The sequence below is a fragment of the Anomaloglossus baeobatrachus genome, chromosome 8, assembly GCF_048569485.1.
Source record: "Anomaloglossus baeobatrachus isolate aAnoBae1 chromosome 8, aAnoBae1.hap1, whole genome shotgun sequence".
Classification (NCBI taxonomy): Eukaryota; Metazoa; Chordata; class Amphibia; order Anura; family Aromobatidae; genus Anomaloglossus; species Anomaloglossus baeobatrachus.
Genome location: NC_134360.1, coordinates 211,622,001 through 211,637,626, shown reverse-complemented (window position 1 = coordinate 211,637,626; position 15,626 = coordinate 211,622,001). Strand labels below are relative to the sequence as shown.

Sequence of the window (15,626 nt, the reverse complement as noted above, 5' to 3'; positions counted from 1 at the left end):
ATTTCTTTTTTTTTTTTTTTTTTTGCACCAAATACGCAAGGGAAAAATACTCAACGTGGGCACAGCACTTCTGAATTCTCATAGACTTTGCTGGCTTCACAATGGACATGCCGATTTCTGAAAATACGCGTCAAAACTACACAGCGTGGGCCTAAGGCTATGTACCCACGGGAGCTAGTACCTGCGGATGTATCCGCAGGTACGAGCGCATGTTTCCCGCAGCTGCCCGCTGGCGTCCGCAGCTATTTTTAGCTGCGAGATTCTAGCGGAATAGCTGCGGGAAACATGCGGACATTCATGCGAATTACCTGCGGAAGTCCTGGCCTCTATCTCCATAGCGGAGGACCGGGACATCCGCAGGTAATTCCGCATGAATAATTGTCATGCAATTATACCTGCGGATGCGGACATCCGCAGCATGTTCGGCAGCCGCACTTTCCGCAGCATGGACACGGCACTCCCCATGTCCCATAGGATAACATGGGGAGTGTCTGTACATGCTAAAACCTGCGGATTTATCTGGAAAATCCAGATAAATCCACAGGTTTTCCGCAGCAAAATCTGCAGGAGCAAGCACCTGTGGGCACATAGCCTAATGGTCCCAAATTCTCCGATGTTGATGGAGCAGTGGTGCGCCGGTGTGAGCACCACTCCATCCACTTCTTGATACCTTTTTTCAGGATTTAGTGAGTGTCTCAGAAATGTTATTTTAGCAAATAGTCTTCTAATTCCTTATTAGAGGTGCTTATTATCTGAGGTTTTTTTTTTTTTTCTTTTTTTAATACATGTAGACCTCCTCTGCATTGCATTGACCCGCTCTGTATCGCCTCCTTTAATCAAGTGTGTGATATAATAATCCCGTATTAAATGATTTTATGTAAAACTCTTCACCCCAAAGCAAAACTGGTGACGTTGTCTGATAGATGGATGCAGGCGTACGACCAGACACAAGTCAGTAGGGGCAGTGGCAGGTCCCCCCGGACCCCCTCCTCCACCATTATTATCCTCTTAAGAAACCAATTATTTTCCGATAAATGAAACCTCCATGATAGTGCTCAGCTTAGACGTATCTCACAGCGCTGGCGTCTGGCTCGGTCCCTCGCTGTAAGGGCCCGCAGTTTATTGAATGAGTCAGGAGTGGAGTCCGCAGGCGCCCAGCGGACACAATACTGTTCCTTTCGCTCCATTCTTTCGCAGTAATATATATTTTTTTTTTATCTTTTGCAGCTGTATAAGCTGGAGCAGTTATCACAAAAACCTACTGGCCAGCAGCGATTACGAGGGGACGGTGATTCTCTGGGATGGCTTTACAGGGCAAAGATCCAAAGTATACCAGGTAACGTGCGACGCGCCGGCTGTCGGCAGACGTCCGCTCGCTCCTGTCGTCTGCTCGTCAAACCGCTGCCTCTTTATTCTGTTATTTAGACCCCCGGGGAGAAAACCGATCTGTACTAAAATGCATGCTGCGGTATTTGTTTTAATTTTTTTGTGTTACCTGAGTATTTGCTCTTATTTTTTCTTTCCGTTCTTTGTGTCCTAATATAAAAGAAATGCAAAGTCAGAACCGCCGGTGGTAAAGAAGTCTGCGGCGGCAGAACAAAACGTTTATTGTCAGACTCCCCTCCCCCTAATGGGATTTAATTCTACAAAATAGACAGGCAGACCTTACGTGGACGGAAAATCCAGCGCTGTATGTGTCTAGCTGGGGTGGTGAATTGCTAAAATCTCCCCGGGCCTCATTAATGAAAGCAGACCGGGAAGAAAGCAAGGCCTTATTTCCTACAGCAACCAATCACAGTTCAGCTTTCAATGTCTCCATGACCATTTAGGAAATGAAAGCTGTACTGTGATTGGTTGCATTTTTAAAGGTATGGTCGCTGCCCGTGTTTTGGAACAATTTCTTGTTTGCATTGGTACTGTATGGATTCCATCTGAAAAGTGTTCTGGTAGCGCCGTGTGGATTCCATCTGGTAGCGCCGTGTGGATTCCATCTGGTAGCGCCGTGTGGATTCCATCTGGTAGCGCCGTGTGGATTCCATCTGGTAGCGCCGTGTGGATTCCATCTGGTAGCGCCGTGTGGATTCCATCTGGTAGCGCCGTGTGGATTCCATCTGGTAGCGCCGTGTGGATTCCATCTGGTATCGCCGTGTGGATTCCATCTGGTAGCGCCGTGTGGATTCCATCTGGTAGCGCCGTGTGGATTCCATCTGGTATCGCCGTGTGGATTCCATCTGGTATCGCCGTGTGGATTCCATCTGGTATCGCCGTGTGGATTCCATCTGGTATCGCCGTGTGGATTCCATCTGGTAGCGCCGTGTGGATTCCATCTGGTAGCGCCGTGTGGATTCCATCTGGTAGCGCCGTGTGGATTTGCACTGTTAAATAATAGAAAATCCATGTCAGGAAATGGAGATTCTGCCCCAGATTTTTGGAGCAGATGCACAACACAAAAAGCGAAATTTACTCCATGTGATCATACCGTTATGACAGATTAATTTTCACAATTTTCCAGCAAAAAGAATTCCATTTTTTTTTGTGGTTTTTTTTTTTATACAGGAAAAAAATGGCAGTTTCCAAGCAAAAGCCCCATGTAACATAGACTGATCACGTCTTTAAAGAGAATGTCACCAGGTTTTTGCCACCTAATCGGAGATCAGCATAATGTAGGGGCAGAGATCCTGATTCCAGCGATGTCACTTACTGGGTTTCTTAGTGTAGTTTTGATAAAAATCATTGTTTAATCAGCAGGAGATTATCACTACAGGACTACTTGGCATGCTGCAGGCAGTCCAGCATATTCATGAGCTCTGTATAACTGCTACCTCTGCAGCAGAGAAAACATTGATTTTATCAAAATAACAGCCAACAGCTCAGTAAGTGACACATTGCTGTAATCAGGGTCTCTGCTCCTCCATCTGAAAGTAGCATAATGTAGAGACAAATACCTGGTGACAGATTCCCTTTAAGGTGCTTCACAACTTTCAAAGCCTGAAACGATGAAAAGAAGTGACCGAATACAGAGCAGATGTAGAGCTAATCGTTCTGACTTTACTGTGCAATATGTTTCATTTTTTTATTTTTTTTTAAGAAATGTTAAGTGCATTTTCAGGGTGGGTTCCAGGTAAATATGCTTGAAAATAATGTGCATGTACCCTTACATTGCCGGCTGCAGCATCTTTTATAGAGGAATGCTATTTGAGAAATGCTGATCTGTGTGTGAATTCAGGCTAATGGCTTGTCGACGTTTTGGGTTTTTGATGCAGAAAAATCTGCTGCAAATACTCATGTTGGCAGGAGAAAAGTTGCATAAAGTACCTGCGGGTTTTGGTTTTTTCAAACATTCTTGTAGGTGGTCTTGTTGGTGGTGGTCTTCGTGATCTTGGTGGTGGTGGTCTTGGTGGTGGTCCTTGTGGTCCTGGTGGTGGTGGTGCTCTTTGTGATCTTGGTGGTGGTCTTGGTGATCTTTGTGGTGTAAGGTGGTCTTGGTGGTGGTGGTCTTGGTGATCTTGATGGTTGTGGTCTTGGTGGTGTAGGTGGTCTTGGTGGTGGTCTTGGTGGTGGTCCTGGTGGTCTTGGTGGTGGTGATCTTGGTGGTGGTCTTGGTGGTCCTGGTCTTGGTGATCTTGGTGATGGTGGTGATCTTGGTGGTGGTGGTGGTCGTCTTGGTAATCTTGGTGGTGGTCTTGGTGATTTTGGTGGTGGTCTTGGTGATCTTGGTGATGGTGATCTTGGTGGTTGTCTTGGTGGTGGTTGTCTTGGTGGTGGTTGTCTTGGTGGTGGTTGTCTTGGTGGTGGTTGTCTTGGTGGTGGTGGTCTTGGTGGTGGTGGTCTTGGTGGTGGTGGTCTTGGTGGTGGTGGTCTTGGTGGTGGTGGTCTTGGTGGTGGTGGTCTTGGTGGTGGTGGTCTTGGTGGTGGTGGTGGTGGTGGTGGTGGTGGTGGTCTTGGTGGTGGTGGTCTTGGTGGTTGTCTTTGTGGTTGTCTTGGTGGTGGTGGTCTTGGTGGTGGTGGTCTTGGTGATGGTGGTCTTGGTGGTGGTGGTCTTGGTGATGGTGGTCTTGGTGGTGGTGGTGATCTTGGTGGTGGTGGTCGTCTTGGTGGTGGTCTTGGTGATTTTGGTGGTGGTCTTGGTGATCTTGGTGATGGTGGTCTTGGTGGTGGTGGTCTTGGTGATCTTGGTGGTGGTTGTCTTGGTGGTGGTTGTCTTGGTGGTGGTTGTCTTGGTGGTGGTGGTCTTGGTGGTGGTGGTCTTGGTGGTGGTGGTCTTGGTGGTGGTGGTCTTGGTGGTGGTGGTCTTGGTGGTGGTGGTGGTGGTCTTGGTGGTGGTGGTCTTGGTGGTGGTGGTCTTGGTGGTGGTGGTCTTGGTGGTTGTCTTTGTGGTTGTCTTGGTGGTGGTGGTCTTGGTGGTGGTGGTCTTGGTGATGGTGGTCTTGGTGATGGTGGTCTTGGTGATGGTGGTCTTGGTGGTGGTGGTCTTGGTGGTGGTGGTCTTGGTGATGGTCTTGGTGGTGGTGGTGATCTTGGTGGTGGTGGTCGTCTTGGTGGTGGTCTTGGTGATTTTGGTGGTGGTCTTGGTGATCTTGGTGATGGTGGTCTTGGTGGTGGTGGTCTTGGTGATCTTGGTGGTGGTTGTCTTGGTGGTGGTGGTCTTGGTGGTCTTGGTGGTGGTGGTCTTGGTGGTCTTGGTGGTGGTGGTCTTGGTGATCTTTATGGTGTAGGTGGTCTTGGTGGTGGTGGTCTTGGTGATCTTGATGGTGGTGGTCTTGGTGGTGTAGGTGATCTTGGTGGTGGTCTTGGTGGTCCTGGTCTTGGTGATCTTGGTGGTGGTGGTCTTGGTGGTGGTGGTCGTCTTGGTGATCTTGGTGGTGGTCTTGGTGATTTTGGTGGTGGTCTTGGTGGTGGTCGTGGTGGTGTCTGATCGTGGTGGTGTTTTTGTTTTTTTTTGTTTTTTTTATTTTTCTTATGTCAATTTTCTAAGCATCTTTACGTGTTTTTTCTTCATTTGAATTGGGAAAACACAACAGACTCTAACAGAAGTGACACCCTGCCGATTTTGAGAGAATAAAAAACGCTTTTGGTTGAAATTCAGCATAAAAAAATAAGCAGCGTGTGAATGAGAGGTCAGAAATCTCATTCCCTTTTCTCCTACTGTGGAATGCAGCATTTTCTTTTACTAAAAGTGGACAAGCCCTAAAAATAATTTCCTACTTGTAAAAATGGTCTAAAAAAAAAAAAAAGCAGAAGTAAAGAGCGGTCGTCGTAATTTGTTTTTTTTTCTTTTTGCACATTTCGGTTTTGCTGTTGCGGCCATATTGGTTGTCACTTTTTTTTTTTTCTTTTTTTTTTTTTTAACTGACTTCTCAGAAACAAACGATCAATAACAATGTTAGTTTTGCCTTCATTTTCCAAGAAAATAATGTAAAAAGCGACATCCAATGACTGCACCTGCCATTGTCAGCAGGAAATTACAGAATCTCTGTAAGCGAAAGGAGCGTAATTGCGGAATGTTGACTTCTGCTCTGCCGCTCCATTCACTAATAAAGGACTGCTTTATGAGACGGATGTCAGTCCTTCTGCTGTATTAGATTTATTACTGTACAGTTGGATGAAGAAAGTATCGGGAGAAAACAAATTCTACTCCAACTGAACATTTATGATGACGCCAGTAGCACCCCGGCCTCTTAAGACCCCAGGACACTATTAGGATGGGTCAATTAATGGTGGCCACTGGGTCTTGTAGTGATCTACATAGAAGGCGGTCCCAGGGGACCAAGTGCATATAATAACTGCGTAGGTGCTTCCTAATATTAAGAAATGCAAGCTCCAGCCACTTATATCAGGCTTGTAAGTCTGTCATACACTTGTCTTCAGAGATTAAAAATGGCTTTGGTCTTCTTGATACTTGTTGTTGTGGTTTTTGTTGTGGTTGTGGTTGTTGGTTGTTGTTGTGGTTGTTTTTGTGGTTGTTGTGGTTTTTGTGGTTGTTGGTGGTTTTTGTGGTTGTTGGTGGTTTTTGTGGTTATTTTTGTTTTTGTTAGTTGTTTTTGTTGGTTGTTTTTGTTGGTTGTTTTTGTTGTTGTTGGTTGTTTTTGTTGTTGGTGATTTTGTTTTTTTTTTTTTGTTTTTTTTTTTTTGTTTTTTTTTGTTTTTTTTTTTAATGGAACCCCTTTGAAGCTATTCACAGTGTATACTTTACGGTCTCCCAGTATCTTCCCTCATTTAGTTTTTTTTGTGTGTGTGTTTTACCAAAATAGGAACATGAGAAGAGGTGTTGGAGTGTGGATTTTAACCTTATGGACCCGAAACTTCTCGCCTCCGGATCTGATGATGCCAAAGGTGAGTCACTGGTTTTGCTCTTAAAAGTTAGTGGTCGGAGAACAAAGCCCAAAGTTCATTATACAGGTTCAAAATGTTGTATTGTTACTATAGTTCTTTGTGTGGGGTTTTATGTAAAATTTATTAAACGTTTTACTTTTTTTCTTTTTTTTTTTTTTTCAATTTTCCATGTTATGAGAAAAATTTTGCCTTTTTTACAGTGACTACTAGGCCTTATACTAGACTTTTTGTTCTGTACATTTGACTTTCCAGCAATCTCATTATCATTCCACACATGATTACATTGACAGGTAATGCCTCTAAATACAGTAGATAACACAAGGTCCACCATTGCCAATAGGGGATATCACAGTTCTCCTCCCCTCCTCCTGTACAATGACTGATAACACCTCTATATACAGTAGGTAACACAAGATCCACCACTCCCAATAGGGGATGTCACAGCTCACCTTCTCCTATACAATGACTGTCACAAACCACCGGGGGGGTCACTCAGAAATCCCCCGCGCTGGCTACCAGTACGTCACAATCGGGGGGTAACAAGTGGGGGTCACCCCTCCTTTATACCTCCCGACCGACCGACAGAGCACGTGACGCGCTCTCTAGCGCCCCTCTTATAGTCAGGCCAATTATGGAATTGCCCGACAATAAGCAAGGAGGCCGCTATACTACTTATGCCGATTATTGAAGGGTCCCCGGTGAGAGTAGGGTATATATTCCCCCGACCTCCGCGGGCGGAATATATAATATCTTCCCGAATCTCACTGGCCTCCCCACAATAATCCTTGGCACAACTCGCTGCCACCAACCGCTTCACGGTAACTATTAGCCGAACACACAGACGTGGGATTCAAGATCGAGATAACAGAACAGCCCAAGATTAATTATATAATTTAATCAGCCTAAAGCACACTAGAACTACAATATATACAATAGGGAATCTACAGAATATACATATGTCAGAGTACAGTTACAGATAAAGCATGGGTTACAAACAGGTATACAATTACATCAGTTACCTTGTGTGTCTGGCCACAGGGGGGCGCTGTAGACCAGGTTTCTAGGATTCTTCCCACAGATGTTTCCCAACCAGGCCCCCGAGCAGAAGAACACTGGAAAATGGCCGAAGTAGGGTTATCAACCTGGGCAGATCCAGGTCCCCTCCTACCTTAGTGACCTCACAGGGAAGCACTGCCACTCCCCCTGCATGGATCAGAATTATCCAGCAAAGGGGATATTGGCCATAACTTTGCCTGGGAGCGTCGTAGGCAGACGCCAATGCTCTCATTGTGACAGTTATGAATTTAGCTACAGAACGAGGGGACTCATGACCTGTCTACGAGTTCCCATATGGCTGATATCACGCCTGGGGTATTTCCCAAGCTCCTCCTTCCATAAAAAAGGTGTGCCAGCATCGTCCGCCTGCGCAAACACCATTTTTATGGTTGCCATATTTATCGGAGATATGGCTTGCGAGATATGAACCATTTTTTACTGGAGTCGTTCTGTCTGGCTACTTCCAAGCCTTGCTAATGAGATACAACTCTTGTTACAGGGGGACGGCAGGGAGTCATCCTGTGTCCATTGTCCTCACATCATCTCATCTCCATATCAGAGGAGATGGCTGTTGGAGGTGTAAGTGGGATGTGACACCTCCACAGATGCTGGACATTTGAGAACAAGCAGGGAGGGGGGGCACTGCCAGGGAGTGATGAGAGCAATTATGACTTCTAGTCATAATTCCTCTTCATATCCCAGGATTTACCTCACACCTCCCCCCTTTTGAGGGCGCTAGGGGGCAGCACACTCCGGTGTTCCCCCGTGCGCCCGTCCGCGACCTCTCCTTGTCGGGACAGCCCGTCTGCGTTACCGTGGTCACGGCCCCTTTTGTGGCGAATGGTGAAGTCGTATTGCTGGAGCGCAAGGCTCCATCGCAACAATCGCCCATTCGTCCCAGAGACGGTGTGCAACCAGCTGAGGGGATTGTGGTCCGTCTCCACGATGAAGTGGCGCCCGTATAGATAGGGTTGCAGACGCTGCAGGGCCCACACTATGGCCAGGCACTCCTTCTCCATTGTAGAATAGGCCACTTCCCTTGGTAACAGCTTCCTGCTCAGGTACAAGACTGGGTGCTCTTGGCTCGCAGAGTCCACCTGGCTGAGCACCGCACCGAGGCCGAAGTCACTGGCGTCGGTCTGTACTACAAACGGCCGCGTGAAGTCGGCTGCCTGTAGCACGGGCGGGCTGGACAGGGCGTCCTTTAGGGCCCGGAAGGCTGTCTCGCAGTCCACTGTCCAATCGACTGCAGAGGGCAGCTTCTTCTTGGTGAGGTCCGTCAAGGGCTTTGCCAGGCTACTATAGCATGGAACAAACCTCCTATAGTACCCAGCGGTCCCCAAGAAGGACATCACCTGCTTCTTGGTCCTGGGGGTGGGCCAGGATGCGATGGCCTCCACTTTCTCAGGCTCGGGCTTCAGCGTTCCCCCACCTACCCGGTGACCGAGGTACTGGACCTCGCTCATGGCCAGCTGACACTTTCCCGGCTTGATGGTCAAACCTGCCCGGTGGATCCGCCTGAGCACCTGTGCTAGATGCTCTAGGTGGTCCTCCCAGGTGGGACTGAAGACGGCAATGTCATCCAGGTACGCGGCCGCGTACCCTTCAAGTCCCTTGAGCAGGGTGTTGACCATCCGCTGGAAAGTGGCAGGGGCATTCCTCATCCCGAATGGCATCACCGTGGACTCGTACAGTCCAAATGGGGTAATAAAGGCAGAGCGTTCCCTGGCCTTGCGAGTCAGGGGGATCTGCCAATATCCCCGGCTCAGGTCCATGATGGTCAGGTACTGAGCCCCGGCCAACTGATCGAGCAGGTCATCGATGCGTGGCATTGGGTACGCATCGGCGACCGTGACAGCATTGAGCCCCCTGTAGTCCACGCAGAACCGAGTGGTTCGGTCCTTCTTAGGGACGAGGACTACAGGCGAGGCCCAAGCGCTGTTGGATGCCTGGATCACCCCCAGCTCCAGCATCTCGTCAATCTCCTGGCGCATGTGTTGCTGCACCTCCAGGGAGACCCGATATGCTGAACGCCGGATCGGGGGATGATCCCCAGTGTCCACGTGATGGACAGCCAAGTCAGTCCTTCCGGGCTGGTTGGTAAACAACCCCCGGAAGGGGAGGAGGGTGGCCCACAGCTGGGACCGTTGGTCCTCCAAGAGCTGGTGGCCAACCTCCACATCCTCAATGGATCCGCCTGCCCTAACCTGGGCTAGCATATCCAAGAGGGTTTCCGCTTCTCCCTCCTCGGGCAGGTTGCACACGGGGAGCGCACATGCCTCCCGCTCATGATGTGCCTTCATCATGTTCACATGGAAGGGCTTTCGCCTTCCACGGGCGGGGTCCAGGGTGACCAGGTACGTTACAGGGTTGAGCTGCTGGTGGCCGCTCTCCTGGCCTCAGGGGCCCGGTTGTTGGTGTAGTCATCGGCAAGGGCAGCTGTAGCCGTGGACCCCTTTGGCTTCTGGTCTCGGATGAACTGGCGGAGATCCTCAGGGCAGTTCCACAAGAGTTGCTCCGTGATGAACAAGTCCAGGATCTCCGGTCCGGTGGAAAGCTGCAGGCCTTGGGTCCAGTGGTCGGCAGCTCGGGCAAGTGCCCGCCTGTGGTCAGCCCAGGAGTCCTTTGGTCCCTTCTGTAGGCTCCGGAACTTCTTGCGGTAGGACTCTGGGGTGAGGTTGTACTGTTGGATCAGGGCCCGCTTGATGGTGTCGTAGCCCTGATCTGCCTCAGCAGGCAAGTCCCCAAGGATATCCAGGGCCTTACCCCTTAAACGGGGGGTCAGGTATTTGGCCCACTGGTCCTTGTTCAGATGGTGCTGCAAGCAAGTCCGTTCAAAAGCAGTCAAGAAAGAGTCCAAGTCTCCATCCTTCTCCAGCACTGGGAAGTCCTCAACACGGACCTTTGGAAGTTTGGTGTCTCGAAGGTCACGTGTGGCTGATGAGGGCCGGAGCTGAGCTAGCTGCAGCTGGTAGTCACGCTCTGCCTGTCGCTCTCGCTCTCGCTCTTCACGCGCTGCTTGCCGCTCCGCAGCCTCACGCACTGCTTGCCGCTCCGCAGCCTCAGCATCACGCGCTGCCTGCCGCTCTGCCCTGTGCTCTGCCAGGAGTCCCTTGTAGCCCTCCTGGTCTCCAGCCTGGAGAAGGGCCATAGCCATTTGAAGAAGGCTATCCGAGCCTCCCAGGCTCGGTGGAATGGCACGTGGTGATCTGCGGCCCGCTGCGGAGCCGGGTGATTCACTGTCCATTGCAGAGCGGAGGGCTGGCATCTGGCTCGTTGAGGACCCTTGGGTGAGCTGCTCCTCATCTTGTCCAGCAGTGCCCGGTTGTGCAATGTCCTCTGCAGAGCTGTTTTCTGGCGTCGAGCTCCTGGAGGACTCGTGGGCAACCTCCTCATTACTGCCCACAGCACCGTCCTCCCTCTCTTCGGCTCCTGCTTTAGCATTGGCCAGTTGCATAGCTCTGCTCCTGGTGCCATCAGCCATTCTTGCAGACTTTTGGTCACTGACACAGAACTGACACCTGATGCCTCCACACACCTTACAGTATCTGCACTCTGACACTCTAGTGTTGAGCTAGTCTGAAGACCCCAGCAGCCACAGCTGCTGCAGGCAGTCTTTAGTGTCTGGGAGTATGGGTCTCACACTCACACACACTATTATCTCGATCCCACCGCTATGCCACCAATATGTCACAAACCACCGGGGGGGTCACTCAGAAATCCCCCGCGCTGGCTACCAGTACGTCACAATCGGGGGGTAACAAGTGGGGGTCACCCCTCCTTTATACCTCCCGACCGACCGACAGAGCACGTGACGCGCTCTCTAGCGCCCCTCTTATAGTCAGGCCAATTATGGAATTGCCCGACAATAAGCAAGGAGGCCGCTATACTACTTATGCCGATTATTGAAGGGTCCCCGGTGAGAGTAGGGTATATATTCCCCCGACCTCCGCGGGCGGAATATATAATATCTTCCCGAATCTCACTGGCCTCCCCACAATAATCCTTGGCACAACTCGCTGCCACCAACCGCTTCACGGTAACTATTAGCCGAACACACAGACGTGGGATTCAAGATCGAGATAACAGAACAGCCCAAGATTAATTATATAATTTAATCAGCCTAAAGCACACTAGAACTACAATATATACAATAGGGAATCTACAGAATATACATATGTCAGAGTACAGTTACAGATAAAGCATGGGTTACAAACAGGTATACAATTACATCAGTTACCTTGTGTGTCTGGCCACAGGGGGGCGCTGTAGACCAGGTTTCTAGGATTCTTCCCACAGATGTTTCCCAACCAGGCCCCCGAGCAGAAGAACACTGGAAAATGGCCGAAGTAGGGTTATCAACCTGGGCAGATCCAGGTCCCCTCCTACCTTAGTGACCTCACAGGGAAGCACTGCCACTCCCCCTGCATGGATCAGAATTATCCAGCAAAGGGGATATTGGCCATAACTTTGCCTGGGAGCGTCGTAGGCAGACGCCAATGCTCTCATTGTGACAGTTATGAATTTAGCTACAGAACGAGGGGACTCATGACCTGTCTACGAGTTCCCATATGGCTGATATCACGCCTGGGGTATTTCCCAAGCTCCCCCTTCCATAAAAAAGGTGTGCCAGCATCGTCCGCCTGCGCAAACACCATTTTTATGGTTGCCATATTTATCGGAGATATGGCTTGCGAGATATGAACCATTTTTTACTGGAGTCGTTCTGTCTGGCTACTTCCAAGCCTTGCTAATGAGATACAACTCTTGTTACAGGGGGACGGCAGGGAGTCATCCTGTGTCCATTGTCCTCACATCATCTCATCTCCATATCAGAGGAGATGGCTGTTGGAGGTGTAAGTGGGATGTGACACCTCCACAGATGCTGGACATTTGAGAACAAGCAGGGAGGGGGGGCACTGCCAGGGAGTGATGAGAGCAATTATGACTTCTAGTCATAATTCCTCTTCATATCCCAGGATTTACCTCACAATGACTAATAAAACCTTTTATATACAGTAGGTAACACAAGATCAATCATTCTCAATAGGTGATGTCACAGGTCACCACTTCCTCCTCCTGTACAATGACTGATAACACCTCTATATACAGTAGATAACACAGGATCCACCATTCACAATAGGCAATATCACAGCTTACCTCCCCTCCTCCTGTACAATGACTGATAAAACTTTTATATACAGTAGATAACACAGGATCAACCATTCCCAATAGGGGATGTCACAGCTCACCTCCTCTTGTACAATGACTGATGAAACATTTTAGATACAGTAGGTAACACAAGATTGATCATTCTCAATAGGTGATGTCACAGCTCACCACCTCCTCCTCCTGTGTAATGACTGATAACACCTCTATGTACAGTAGATTACACAGGATCCACCATCCACAATGGGTGATGGCACAGCTCACCTCTTCCTTTACAGATTAAAGCCTGCAACAATGGGTTTTTATAGAATAGTTGTCAGGTCTGAGCTAGTAGATTGCTCCTCATGTCCATGTGTCCATCAGGAAGTAGGACTCTTAATTTAGGCCTAGTGGCCAGTGTCAATATTGCAATGTATTTATTTATTTAAATGTAGATGGTGATGTGAAAAATTGGTAAAACATTAAGGGTCAGCACACACAGCGAGTAATACAGAGCGAGTAGAATGCATTAAAAAAAAAATTGCATTCCACTCGGACCAATGTTACTTTATGGGCCCGATTTTATATCTCCGCCCTAGTCGGACCGAGAAAACAATCGCAGCATGCCAAGGTTGTAATGCAGTCCTTTTTCACTCCCATCCATTAAAGTCTTTATGGGGGCGAGAGAAACCTTGCACTGCACTTGCATTACAAGGGTGTACCGCGCGACTCGCCTATCAGCCAGCAACGGAGGAGATAGGGAGATAATTCCCTCCCTCCCCTCTGCAACTGTGATCTGATCACATGATCGGACCACAGTCGCATGATACTCGCATGATACTTGGCTCCTGCTGTGCGAGCCTGAACAGAGTATCATGCGAGGACTGGCACTAATCCCCGTGTGGCCTCGGCCTAACAGAAAAAACCCGGTGTTGATCGGGAGGTGATGTTCTGATTTCTTAATCCTTTTAACCTAAATTTGGACTCGGCTCCACAAAATTTAATCCAATTCTCCCTTTGTTCATGAGCTTTTGCAGGCTGCCGTAGTTCTAGGCTACGTGATAATTTGGATGTAAGCCGGTGACTTGGCTTCTCTAATTTTAGGATTTATATTAAGACGTATACACTACTGGAAAAATTCCCAAAACAGGCTCTGCTTACATTGCAGTAAGAGTTTAATAGAACGATAGAATTACAAGTTCTATCAGACTTGTCATTTCCGCTTGTTCTGTAGACGCTCACTTGCTCCAAATGTACTACAACGTTCAGCCTATATTCTAGTAATTCTACAGGTTGGCATTCCCCACTTTTCTAGAAAAACAAAAAAAACCTAAATTTTTAGAACAATGTCACTTCCCCCTTTCTAGCACTATATGCTGAGATAAGGGGAAATATAAAGCACCGCAAACATTAGCATTTCTGCATAATATGACTGTGATAAACGGGATCATTTTTCACGCTGTCTTCAAGGCAGAAATGCCAATTCCATCGATAGGGTCATTGCCATCGCGGAGGCAGATAAGTGGGATTTTCGTTTCTCCTTTTTTCTTTAATTGATAGTCTACTTAATTTGCAGCTTGGCGTGTATTAATGGGACAGTGCTTTAGAAAATCTATATTTCCTACTGATGGGCCGGCGGTCTGTTGGCTGCTTCGTCACCGGGGGGGGGGAGCGTCTTGTGGTAAAGTTTAACAAGCCCACAGTTAATGATATAGACAGCAGCAAATGAAGGCTGATCCTTGGGGGTCACGAAGAGTTAAAGTGTCATGAAGACGCTGGTCTGGGATATTGAGTAATTGCTCAATTTTATGCATGTGAATGTATAGAATATTCATAGGAAAGTATGATTGGTAGGAATAAAATTGTTAGCCGGGTTGCCTTGCCATAGATTGAGGAGGAGGTTGTCGCTGCTTCAGGGGGGGTACAGTAGTATTACATAGAAATGTCTATCTGTGTATATGTTACAGGCAGTGTATGAAAACCCGGCATTCTATAGAATACCTAGGCAATGTATACGATCTGTCATTTTCAGGCAAGGTATGAAATATCTGCGTTCTATACTTTCCCTAGGCATTACACAAAATGTCTAGGTATTATAAAGAATGACAAGAACTGCTCAGGACAAAGTCTGATATAATGCCCAGATTGGAAAAGTTAGCCATTACATAAAATATCTAGGTGCCCAGATTGGAAAAGTTAGCCATTACATAAAATGTCTAGGTGCCCAGATTGGAAAAGTTAGCCATTACATAAAATGTCTAGGTGCCCAGATTGGAAAAGTTAGCCATTACATAAAATGTCTAGGTGCCCAGATTGGAAAAGGTAGCCATTACATAAAATATGTCTAGGTGCCCAGATAGGAAAAGGTAGCCATTACATAAAATATGTCTAGGTGCCCAGATTGGAAAAGGTAGCCATTACATAAAATATGTCTAGGTGCCCAGATTGGAAAAGGTAGCCATTACATAAAATGTCTAGGTGCCCAGATTAAAAAAGGTAGCCATTACATAAAATATGTCTAGGTGCCCAGATAGGAAAAGGTAGCCATTACATAAAATGTCTAGGTGCCCAGATTGGAAAAGGTAGCCATTACATAAAATATGTCTAGGTGCCCAGATTGGAAAAGTTAGCCATTACATAAAATGTCTAGGTGCCCAGATTGGAAAAGGTAGCCATTACATAAAATATGTCTAGGTGCCCAGATTGGAAAAGTTAGCCATTACATAAAATATCTAGGTGCCCAGATTGGAAAAGTTAGCCATTACATAAAATATCTAGGTGCCCAGATTGGAAAAGGTAGCCATTACATAAAATGTCAAGGTGGTATTTTAAAGAATTAAAAGAACTGCTCAGGGCAAAGTCTGATATAATGCCCAGATTGGAAAAGTCTTTAATAACAGTCAAAAAACTAATGAAAGAAGAAATCCTAAATGAACAACAGGATATCTTTACTGGGGAAAACACAAAGAAACAGGAGTGTCATTCCTGACTATTGGTCTTTAGTAACAAACAGTCAAAAACATGAAAGAAGAAATGCAAAATGAACAACAGGATATCTTTGCTGGGAGAAAAAAAGGAATCAGAAGTGT

General features: G+C 47.6%; 1 protein-coding gene across 1 annotated transcript in view; it reads left to right on the top strand.

The window, feature by feature from the left end:
• The window catches only part of COP1 (COP1 E3 ubiquitin ligase), a 244,101-nt gene that overhangs the window by 155,181 nt on the left and 73,294 nt on the right, over window positions 1–15,626 (top strand). The window contains exons 14-15 of the mRNA XM_075322136.1: window positions 1,228–1,336; window positions 6,252–6,333. Of these exons, the coding sequence (XP_075178251.1) occupies window positions 1,228–1,336; window positions 6,252–6,333 (191 nt within the window). The remainder of the gene's footprint in view (window positions 1–1,227; window positions 1,337–6,251; window positions 6,334–15,626) is intronic.